The sequence below is a fragment of the Brachyhypopomus gauderio genome, chromosome 12 (assembly GCF_052324685.1).
Source record: "Brachyhypopomus gauderio isolate BG-103 chromosome 12, BGAUD_0.2, whole genome shotgun sequence".
Lineage (NCBI taxonomy): Eukaryota > Metazoa > Chordata > Actinopteri > Gymnotiformes > Hypopomidae > Brachyhypopomus > Brachyhypopomus gauderio.
This window is the reverse complement of record NC_135222.1, coordinates 8,707,277-8,719,335: the sequence shown is the minus strand read 5'-3', so window position 1 is coordinate 8,719,335 and position 12,059 is coordinate 8,707,277. Positions and strand designations below refer to the sequence as shown.

General features: G+C 43.1%; 1 protein-coding gene across 5 annotated transcripts in view; it reads left to right on the top strand.

Moving 5' to 3' along the window:
• The first annotated feature begins 547 nt into the window (after positions 1–547).
• The window catches only part of furina (furin (paired basic amino acid cleaving enzyme) a), a 65,629-nt gene continuing 54,117 nt past the window's right edge, over positions 548–12,059 (top strand). Inside the window, exons 1-2 of one of the 5 annotated variants that reach the window (XM_077024860.1) lie at positions 548–697; positions 6,386–6,736. In XM_077024860.1, coding sequence (XP_076880975.1) covers positions 6,560–6,736 — 177 coding nt within the window. In that variant the 5' untranslated portion in view covers positions 548–697; positions 6,386–6,559. The other 4 variants (XM_077024862.1, XM_077024858.1, XM_077024861.1 and 1 more) reach the window with 4 other exon arrangements.

Below are 12,059 nucleotides of genomic sequence, written 5' to 3'. Positions count from 1 at the left end.
GTTACTTTTTGTACCTGCTGGAATGGCACACTAATACATTTACCACATTATGTATTACTCTGTGGTTGATAAAAAGCTAAATATAGTGTTTATACCTGTGGAATTTATAGCCATCTTTGCTATGCACAGGTGATCAAGGATGTAAAATTCCCAGCGGTGCTATATCCAGAATTCCTGTCCAGCTTGCACAGGTTCTCTACAACCTGGGAATTATACACTTCAAAAGAAGAAATATGGAAATCGTTTTTATAAATTGTTATGAATTACTTTTATTATTTTTGGACTAAAACAATGCCCAAAATAATGAATAACGTTTCATTAGCTCCAGCCCAAACAGCATATTCAGCAAAATTTTCTCAAAGGTCTTAGATGTGGGCTGTAACTAAATTCTGTAGTACTCTGCAGCTCTCCGGGAGGAGGATTGAAGGTCTCTGAACCAGCTCATCAGCTAATTATCAAGTTCCTTGTGAGCTAGATTAGGTGTGCCAGACCATAGGAGACTTGAAACCATACTGGGCAGTGTGGACTGGCGTTCAGTACCTTTACTTATCCACCAGTTCCTATTTAACAGACTTATTCACTTCCAAGTAGTTGATTGAGTCAGGTGTGGTTTATTTGACGACCGAGAGAAGCCAATTTGCCCTGTTTTTGTAGTCTTCTGGGTATGGTTACCTTCATCTGACGACTACTGAGTGGTGTAAGTTTTTTTCTCTCTCTCTCCTCAAAGTATCCTTATAACCTCCCCAATAACAATTATACTGGTATTTACATTATATTGTATTATAATTCTAACACATGATGACAAAAAATATCGTCTGGAGATCAAATAAAGAATGCCTTTTTGTAAGTTTTACAAAAGTGAATTGTATTTGTCGAGCCAGTAGGTGGCGCAAGAAAATCGATTTAGCGTTAGTGGGCGTGTCCAAATGTCGTCCGTCTGCTCGCGCGCATGACGTATTTCCTGAGGAGCCGCGCGTGGACCTCCGTACTTGCCGCGGAGGGGGAGGCTTATTTTTCTCTCGTTCATTTTTTTCACACTCGCCGTTTTCAGGCGCTTTAATATGTGTCGGCGGCGATGTTGGCGTGTCGCTCAGACGGCGGCTCGCTGAAAACGAGGCACCGCGTTGTCCCCGCTCCGCAGAACGTGAGACGGAGCCGCCGAAGCTGTCGCAAAGTTTCCCCCCGTCGTACAGTAGACGCGTGTGTGTGGAGTTGTGAAGCGACGGCGGCCAGATAACGGACGAGGCAGGACGTATCCGGGCGGTCCGTGGAGCCCCGTGGTCCGTAGCTGTCATTTTATTTTATTATTATTTTATAGTCTTGCTCTAGTATCGCCTCACCGTCTGGCTCCCACTTGAGACGAGCGTACAGTTGCGACACCATGCAGCTGTGACTGGTGTGACCGACTCTTGTTGGGGAAGCTGTTCCCAGGACGTCCAGGAGACCCCAGTCACACCGAGGACAACCTCACCAGAGTCGGGTGGGGGGACACACACGGGGCCAGAGACTTTCCTGTGGTGTCCAGGGGGGAAAGGGGGGTGTCTCTGTGTAGCCCGGTACTTCGAGCGGACTAAATGCCGTCGGAAACCACGGTACGTTTACGTTTGGGTTGGTGAAACTAAACACACTCGCTGGAGCTCCAAGGTCTCGAGTCAAACTTCTGAATCGACGTCTTGTTTATTCCCCAACACTACGAGAGGTGTTTTAACTGCCCCGGTGGTCTAGGGGTAGATATCATCTTTAACTGAATGTTTAATTAGACTTGTGCTGAAGTGTTTATGTTGAGCCAAACCAGGACTAATTTGACGGTAATCTCAAGTTAAAACGTGTGCAGGGATAAATCCATCCAGGTAAGTCAGCTAACCTACCCAAGTGACCGTGAGTAACGTTAGTTAACTGAGTTTTGTTGATTTGCAAGTAAGTCTTAACTTTTTTTTTTGAAGCGTTGCAGTTGATACCATCAGTACTACATTATATAACATGTTAAACTCGGTCCGAAGCTTCTCTTCGAATTTAATCATAACTCCTTTTGCATTTTGACAAAAGCACTGGCTCTAAACATCTGGTGTTATGAAGCAGTAATGTTTAACCGTCGCCTCCCCTGCAGTGTGGACTTAAACAAATTGGTATTTTTGCCTTTTTCATTTCGACTGATTTTTTTTTGTTCACATCCAGTACGAGTAAAAATGTTTTCGCCTTAGACCGAATTGAAAAAAATGGAAAAGGAAATTATCTGACGGCATTGTTCCTGCCTCCTGTTTAGCTTCCTGATATTGAGGTTTTTGGAAAACTGGTAGTGTTTCGGACTGTGAACCAGTCTTGACTGGAAAAAGGGAGTCCGTTTTCAGCTTAAATGTGGCTTGTTTGTTTTTGAGACATTGGCGTTACGTCATTCTTTATATTGACGTGGAAAAAATAAATTTACTCCCTAGTCCTCCTTAAAAATGTAAAAAGTTGTTCCGAGTCCGTCAAAGCTGTAGGCTACTCGGGCTTTTGTAGTAGCTGGAGCGCAGGTGATGTCACGGGAGTGGGTGTACTTCTGAATCAGTGTCAGCGCTGCTTTAAAAGCATGTGGAAGAAGGTGTACACCTCTGTCTCGTTTGTGCCTCGGACTGGGTTCGAGCTAAACATTTCACACAGACGTGAGTATTTTCTTAATTTTCCAATTAACGCTTATGGGGGCTGTATTATTGTTCTGGAATGTTTAACTCGGGATGAATTGTGCCAAAGTTCACTGAACTAGTGATTTGTTCTTAACCTCCTGAACTTGTATATGATACTAGTGTGTGTCAGTACATGAGAGTGCTGAAATGAAGTAGACGTACCATGGCTAGTCTTTCTTGGGTAGTGATGGCTGTGTTAATGATCTTGTGACAAGGAAGCATTATGATTGTATTAAGGATAATCAGACTTTGTGTCATTGTTCTGGCAGAGTCTCCACTCCCTTTATTCCTTTCTGTTGCTCATGTAAGATTACATTAATTCTATTTACACCTTAATCTGTACAAAGCTGTTTTGGAGTATTGTAGATGTAGTTTTTCCAAACTGATTTGATATTTGCCAGAAATATACATTCAAATCATGAGTGACTGCAATTAATGAGGTTCATTCCATGCTTGCTGCATAACTCCAAAACATTGTTAATCACCAATAAAATAAATGTGATGATAAGCAATTTACGCAGTGTTCTGACCAGTCACTGATATTCTTGTTGAATCCTGTAAGACTTTGAGAGCCTGACAAATTGATGTCAGCAGTGTCTGATACGACTGCTGAAGTGTACTAATAATTTTAAATTATCACCATACACCACTGATCAGAGTAATCACTCCTCATTTTTGTCAAAAGCAAAGAGACGTGGTAATTTCATTAAGCTAATAGGCTTAGGTCTAACAAACATGCCTGAGTTAAACTGAATAATGAAGTTTTATTTTAGTTTGGTCTTGGTGATCTAAATGTAGTCGGGTTGCAAGAGAAGTAGAATGTTGCTTTTTCACATGCCATTCTACACAAATTGCATATGCACTTTTTTTTTTTCCATGTGCGTCAGTGTGTTATTTTAAGTCTTGCCATTCTTGGGGAATTTGTCTAATCTTTGAAAGTTACTAATTTGTCTTGCCAATATTGTTTGAAGTGTTTGTTTGTAGCCTATAGGTGAGGGAGAAATTGTGATGGTATGACAAAGTATAAATGTTCTGCAATGAGGCAACATTAAGATCTTAATGAATGATCAGCGAATGAACTATGTGCTCAATAATGGAACAGCTGGCTAACTGTCTTGTAGATTTTCTTCATGGTGGTCCATTTGCCTTCTCCATTGTAGTAGGCCAGCAATCTTATGGAAGTTGCTCATGGGTTGAGGGAAATTTCAGCCAGCTTCCTGCTGGTTTGTTGAAATGGCAACATCTGGCCATGTTTTTTTTTCCTTCTCGTAGTCCCATTGCCCTTGTAAATGCTTCTTAATTCTGTACGTTATCATCGACTTGCAGCGATCTGTTTGCTGGGGACTTTGAACTTTTTCTGATCATTTAGTCCTGTGTAGTATAAGTACGATGTCAAAATACCAGCACTGAAAAATGTGTTACTAAAAAAAGATTTAGTATTTGAAGTTACTCTCAGTAAAAAGCTTAAGTTGTGCTAGATGTAGAATTTACAGATTATGCGTGACCTTTACACAAAATTGAGATTCAGGTACGTCGAGCTCAGAATGAAGTTGGAATTGCGGCAATCTTCGCTCCACAACCTTCAATACTGTAGTTAGCCTTCATGTTCTTTATGAATTTAACAAATGTTTGAAGTTAATCACTAGTTAGGACTATAACTATTGTTATTAGTGACAGTTACTGGATGTTTTAATAAACAAAGGTTAATCAAAGTTGGATAATTAAGCATAATATTTGACCATTTGTACTGTTACTGAGCTTTATTAATAAAAAAGGATTACCGGTAACTGTTATATTGTTCCATTTCCATTCCATATCTGTACCATTAAGTTAGCAGTGCAAAAAACATGGAAACCATGGCTGGTCCTTTTTAAGCGCTTGTCCTTTCTCTGATTCTTTTGCACAGGTTTCCTGTTGTACTTCACAGTCTATAACGAGAGCTTTTTTCCCCTTCTGTCACGCTGATTGTGTGCGAGCGCTGAATAGTAGCAGAACAGGTAGGGCTTGAGCAGGACCCATGCAAAGGCATAAATATAGCTGCATTCTTTTGACATTGTGCCAGTAAAGGCTGTACTTCTATGTCCCAGGCAGTCCCAATGGACAAATAACAAAAAGCAGCTCATTTTGCAGGCAGTGGGCAGGAACAGCACGAGAACTTTTTTTGAGAAGTTAAACAACCACTTTGTCACTACCTACAATGGGGGGGGGGCATATCTAACTTTCACCATGTTTCCCTTTATCAGGAAGGTTTCGGGGTAATTGAGCTAAGAGCAGTTAAGCTGTCAATGAAGTTTCGTGAACTCTGTGAATGCCGATTCTGTTAAGTCTAGATTTCCGCCTTAGTGTTTTGACCTGCTTTATGAGAATAGTGGACACCAGGGCCAGAATTAGCACAAAAGAACACGAAGTGAACCTGTCTGCCTACAGGGTTCTCTGTACTTTCCCTCATCATCTGCCGTTTGGTGCAGGGAGTGGCAGAAATCTATCTGATCGGCTATCTGATTGTAGAGATAAGAGACGCTGCTTTTATTATATGGGAAGGAAGAAAAGGTTTCACAACAATTTTTGGATGTCCTTGTATAACAAGCCATCCCTTTTTTTTTAAATTTGGTTTAATTCAAAAAATGACATTTTAATATGGGTATGTGGTGCTCTTGGCTGTTTAAGCACCCCGCATGCCAAAGTTAGAGCTCACGTAAGTAAAACGGGGCCCCAATGCAGTGACATGATCACTGACTCTTCACCAATCCAAGTCTATGTGTAACTGCTACTTTGATCATGTGTGATCACAGGGTTCTTTGTGATCTTTCCTTTCTTCACCCCCTTTTGAAGGGTTCCTTGCATCCCTCTGCCTTTATTTTCCTTGCATGTAGATGACGTCGTTGCCTCATTTGCTGCATCCTGAATGTCGACCGTGAGGTGACGGCATCGGAGTCGATGCTTACAGATACTCCACTTCCAGCGAATCATCAACTTTGGTACATAATCAGGTCCGACTCTGTAGACATGCTCGCGAGACGCAGGCGAAGGTCTTCAGAATATAAATCTTTAAAGTTTGCCTTTGCAGTCTGTCTTTCATCAGGGTTTGTGCTGGCTGACTTGTCTACTGAAGCACAGGCAGGTTTAAGCAATTAGGGTGTTTGTGCCCAGTGCCAAATCATCTCTGCGTCCCCCTGCCCCCCCGGCCGGCCTCGTTAACCTACTTAGACACACTGTAGACAAATAGCGAATGATGACCGTTGTACAGAAAAGTAGGGCCAAATTCATTGCAACTACCATAAGCATCTACAGCAATTTGTTTTGTTTGTAGGCGTGCACAGAACATGGCTTGTGTATAATGGGTGGCATGCCATTATGCCAGTTTCGTTTAGCACCTCCAGATTTGGGCAGAAAAACACCTTGAAACTGCTCATGCGATAACCGCTGATTATAATTTTTGTTTGTTGGTTTGGTGTAGTACATTGATGCTTTCTGGAACCATATTACGAACAAAATGGTAAGCTGCATTGATCCAAAATGCCATGCTGTTTAATTAGCTGGGGTTTTGGTTAACATTCATCACCTAAGCGCACTGAAAAGAGGTGCTGCATATGTCTAAAGTGGAATTGCAGTTGCTGCCCTAGTCTCATAAGTCATTTATGGACTGAAACATGGTCCCTCCGTGGTGTCTACTGGTGATTGGATGACTCATTCTGGATCGTTCCCTCTCTCTCCTCTACCAGGTGACCTCACATCTTTGCTGACTCCACCTCGCCCTCCTCCGCTGCCCTGCCCAACTTCATGCGCCCCGGGTTCCTCGCTCCCGACAGAAGGGGGTCCCATTGAGGGGTCGTGTCACATCAGGAACTGCTGAGTCTCCCCTCCCTCCCTCGCCTCCGTGACCTCCACCCTCTCTGATGGATCCGCAGCTGGGCCCCCTGCTGCTTACAACGCTGCTCACCGTCCTGACTTCTGGGGTGACGCCGTCCCGAGGAGAGCAGGTCTACACTAACACATGGGCCGTCCGCATCACCGGGGGAGAGGAGGAAGCCAATCGGATAGCCAGGAAGCATGACTTCATTAACCACGGCAATGTGAGTATGTCGCGTCTGTTTACGTCGTTCCACTTTCCACTGCGGCTCGGGCTTCATGTGTTCCTAGAAAGAAAAGAGATTGCTGGACAGGAAAGCGCCTGAAGGACCTTGAGTAAGAGTGTGAGTTCTTAACGGTTCTGTAATCCCTGACGTTAGCGAAGGGTACATTCAGACACAAGTGAAGGATTTGCTCATTTAGGTTGTTCTGTTCTATTTACCTTACTGGTCATGGCCTAGAATGGGGTTAAGTGGTGGGGTTTGTTTTTTTTTGGGGGGGGGAGGGTGGGTGTATTATAACTGTTTACATTTCAGTTTATTGGTTATGACATTTTCTTAATTTTAAGTGATTTGAGGTTTTCTTAGACTATTCTTCTTTGAGATTGTAGGTCAATAAGGCAGTTTAAATCGCTGCCCCTCTGTGGAATCTTTTTCTTCTTTCAGTCGTGGTACATGCTTGCATGCCATTGTTTGCACGTTTTAAGATTGTCCCTCAATGCTGACGTGAGAACAGGTCCTGCTTGTTGGTGTAATCACTTCGACTGCATGAAACCAAATGTCTCCGTGCTCATTCTGACAGGTTTCATTCCTCCGACCACGTGGTCTCCTGTTACCATTGCTTGGCCTTTCATCACTAGTTTGATATGGCCTCGTGTTTTATATGTATAATAAAAAAAAAAAAAAGAGGGATGTCCTTCAAATGTCCTGTATGACATGAGAATGTCTTGGTAACTGAACTGCAAGCATAGAAGGTTTATTTCCTCCCCACCCACCACCCCATATGCTCTATTAGGCCAGCTAGCCACAAAAGACTTGTAGCCCATCGTACGCCGAGCTACCAGTTCAGTTTAGACTTTACCATCTTTAAGATGCAGCTTGTGTATCACTATACCTTCTACAATACAGGGGTGTTCCACGTATAAACTGGGTGTTTTGATTACTAGCTCCCTTTTCTTTGTGCTTACTGTGAAGCACAAGTGGGACCATCAGTGAACGACAGATGTCATGTCGTCATTTGTATTGTGCTCCTAACTTGAAGAAAGCTTGCGAAGCTGTTTGTGCGTCACTGGGGGGAGTCCCACTTGAGACTAAGACACGCACGCACACACAGTGTAGCCACTGAAAGCAATAGCCAGTATTAGCCATGTGCCTTTTGCGTCAGAAGTGGCCCCTTTCGGGACAGATAACTGACCAAACAAGGCTTCAGTGTTTTAGTTTGTCCTCCGTGTGCGCATGGTCGAACATTTGCCCTTTCTCTCGGAACAAAACGGATGGCTCCATCATGTCGTGTCAAATGATAGCTTTGCAGGTGCAGAATTTAACCAGCTACAAAACCAGTATGACTTTGAACTGTGTTTCGGAAACTCAGCAGTCAGAAAAGGCCATTGCACAGTGGGGCGCGGCCATGCGATGTTTCGGTATCCTGCACCCCTGTCCCATCCCGTCCCATTCAGCAGTGGATATTTCCTGACCACAGGGCCTCCACTGTCCGGATATTTCCATCACTGCAGTGATGCTGGAGTTTTTATACGCATCGGTGTCACCGCTGTGTTGAGAATGGCCTGCTCCCCCAAACACATCCAGCCAGCAGTGGTCCTGTGGTCAGGGTGCACAAATTGTGCATGACAACAGATGTGCTGTAGTATCTAACTGTTCACCTGCATCTTTCGAATAAAGTTTTTTTTTTTTTTTATAAGAGTGTAGCGAGTGTCGTTTCCCTCCTACTATTCAGTTAAGGAGAAGTACATGTAGGACATTTTTATTTGTTATGAGCAATCTGGGTGGGTGATGAAATACATAAAAAGATTTTCCTGCCTGATTGGGTACTGTTATTTGTCTGGTTGCTATTTTACAAGTGTAATCGCAGCGGGCGTGTACAGGATTAGTGGGTGAACAACACAGCCGTTTCTCTTAAGACTGCTAGAAACCACTCCCCCATCGCTAGTTTCTGGTTCCAGTGCTGTCATAGCGACATAAATACTGTCAAGGTTAAAGATCATTGTCATCAGATTACCCTGAATTAGACATCAGCTTTTGTTGCTACATGACACTGCTTATTTCACGACAAAAAAAAAAAACAAAGCCAGTTACTCAATTACTTGATGAAAATGGCTAGGGAAGAGTCTTTTATTCAAATATATAAATGTATGATTTTCTTGGGGTGTGCGCTAATGAATTAGCGATTACAGCGAGGATAAATGGGTCATGAACGTAGACTGGATTGAATTATTCATTTGAATAAACATGTCATCACAATCTCTCTTGTAGACTGCATGCACAAAGAAAACAGCCTAGTAACCAGATGGTACTGTAGAGCCCGGTGATGAATGGCTCTGTCTGCCTAGCCTGGCTTTTGGATGGCACAGAATGGGCAGCACTTAGTAATTGATGGAAACAAGAGCTTCCAGCCCCTGCCCTGAGCTGAATCTGCCTCAGGCCAAAAAAAACCCAAGTACTTCCCATTTTAACAGTGTTTTGAAGCAGCAGGCCACTACAATAAATGACCCCCCCCCCCCCTCCTTTTTTTTTTAAAGCTGACTTCTGATGACTGGTGTCCTCTTGGTGTAAGGAGTAACTTTGTCACCGACCTGTGTGGGAAAACTGAATAGGTCTGTGGTGACCACTGGCTGAATTGCTCAGGTATTGAGTTGTGCTCAGGCTGATGCGGTCCTCTCGTAAGCAGTTGATCACTGTTTTGGAATTGCCAGATGGGCAGGTCTGTTCTGCTGTGTGTGGGAATCGAGCTCTAATTAATGTGCTGCCTTTTATAATAGGTTGGCTTCTAAACCAAAACTCTTCAATGCTCAACACATAAAATTTTGAAATTGATGCTAAGTTGGGGAGTAAGAATGGCCTTGGATTTAGTCATAAGGCTGTTTATTAAGTTTGTGGAATAAACCTCCTGATGTCTCAACAGTGATCACACCCCCCCCCCCCCCCCCCCCTTTTTTTTTTTTTTTAAACTAAGTACATGTGTTTAACCAGATATGCTTGCAGTCCAGGATGGAATATGAGCATGTTCTCCAGATGGTTTTGTTAGATAGTCACTCCTGTTGTTCAGGCTCATTGCCTACGTCTCATTCAGTTTTACTAATATTATTTTTGCTGTGACCTTTTCTCGCTGGGAAACCCACTGCATTTTGCGTAAATATGATTCGCACCTGGCCTGTTCCCAGACCCACGGCGTTTTGTCGAGTCTTGTTGACAGTGCTGCTGGCTGGCTTTGAGAAGTGTATCATTTTTGTAATGAGAGTTGCTTCAAGCCTCACAGCTTCAGCACGCTCTGTAGGATTCCTGAAAGAGAGGGTGCTTGGGCCAGATATGTTGATTATCCCCTTCCTTTTAGAATTTGAGTTGGTTGTCAGTTTTATGGACCCGGATTCAGACCGAGTTCCCAAGTTTGAAATTACAGGCTTTAGTTGAAATGGTACCGTTTGTCCTGATCCACTTGAACCTTGACAGTCCAGTACTGTGACTGTTGTATTCCCTCATTCCCACCAGTAATTTAAAAAAATCAGCAAGTTCTAAAAAGACTGTTAATCTTTTAGTCTTAATTTAGGAAAATAAAACGTAATGTTTTAAATAAATTTGGTCAATACTTTTTTAGTATTCTCTGCTAATGGTATTGACAGAGGCGGTCTTTGCATAGAGGCATTGCTAGGCAATTGCCTTGGGCCCCTCCCACTGCAGCCCACTGTAGGGGCCCCCTGATTAGCTAACTTATTTCTCGCATATTAATGTTGATGGGCCCCCTAGCTAAATTCCCTTGAGCCCCCAAAATTGATAAGTCCGCCACTGGGTATTGAAGTCTGGTTCCTGGCTAATATCGCTGTGCCAAATCGCAGGTTTCTGAAATGGGATCTCTCTGCCCCGGCTGCTCTGAGCAACCCGTTTTGTGTGGGCCCACATTAATGCCATGAAATCCATCAGGCGAGAGTGATGGTATGATATACCACTGGCCCGCAATGCACAAGCCTCCACTCACTACTTCTCCATTAAAATATCCCATAAAAAAACAAGTCAGGCCAGCTATGCTGTGACCTGTTGGGACGTGAGACACTTCAGGCAGAAAGAAGAGCTTTAATAAATGAGGTAACTTGGCTATGTTAATGAGAGGTGCTCTGATCAGATTTATGATGGAGGATTTAAGTATGGCGGAGCCCAGGGACTCCAGGCGAGGGAGTTCCTTTGCATCCTGGAAAAATCTCCACACAGCCCGTCTTCATCCTGCTTCTTGTTGAGGTCAGGTGTCACGAGGTGCCTCACGTTCTCGCGTTTGGATCCTGGTCAAGGATCTCCGGCAGCGCGGACAAAGGCCTTTCAGCTAATTGTAATGGAGTTTCCTCCGGACCACATGGAGCGGTCTCTGATTTATTCGTTTGAGTTTTATTCTTGTATCATAATTCATAATCTAGCTGCCGCACCAAGGGCGGATCGTGATGTATACTAAGCCACGCGTTTCTCATTTGTTTGCTAGTTTCTTAGGATTGTGTTCAAAGCTATTTCTATGCAGTCTGAAAACAAGGGCTTGAATTCCCAGAATGGGATCTGCTGAAGCATTTGTGCAGCTGTGAAACCAGGCGGTTGCAGGTGTTGAGCACGCAGAGGGGAGGCAAGATCACAGGCTGCATCTGAGGCTTTTGATGCATTATTATCCCATGAGACTTCTGTTCCACCATTTACAAGCTGCTAAATATGGACTTTTTCATGCCAGAGAGCATTATGCTATCCTTAAAAAAATGTATTAATTACATCTGAGGCCATCCTTTAGTAAATGTATCATTGATTTAAACTTTTTTTTTTTTAACCATTTTATGAAGGTCATTCTGCTCTCTGCTTTTGCAAATATGGATGTTGGTTTACCAGAATGTTGGTTTACCAGAAACTGAACTTTGTTATGGTTCATTCAAGTTAACCTTGTCCTCCGAGTATTGGACTTTTGAGGGTTTGCTTGTTCCTCCAGTAGAAGCTGTGCCAGCTCTCTTGCTCAATTACGATCATCAACACACTCGTTTTTTTTCGCCTTTTTTTTTCTTCTTATGCTGACATTTTTACTGGTATTTCGGCAACATTGAGAATTCAGGCTTAGGTTAACTGTGGTATTTCAACAATATCTTGAATAGGATTTCATCATACCAGATGTTAATCGGGTTAATCACTGGTCTCCATCTTGAACACGAAGACTTCAGAATAGTAGGCCGGCCCTATGTATTATTTGTTATAGGTCGGGCCTACTTTCCTCTCCAGTTTAGATGTCTTAACATCACTAATATAAGGATACATGGGTTTTTTGGTTTGGGGATTGTGTGTCTCACAATTGCTCTAC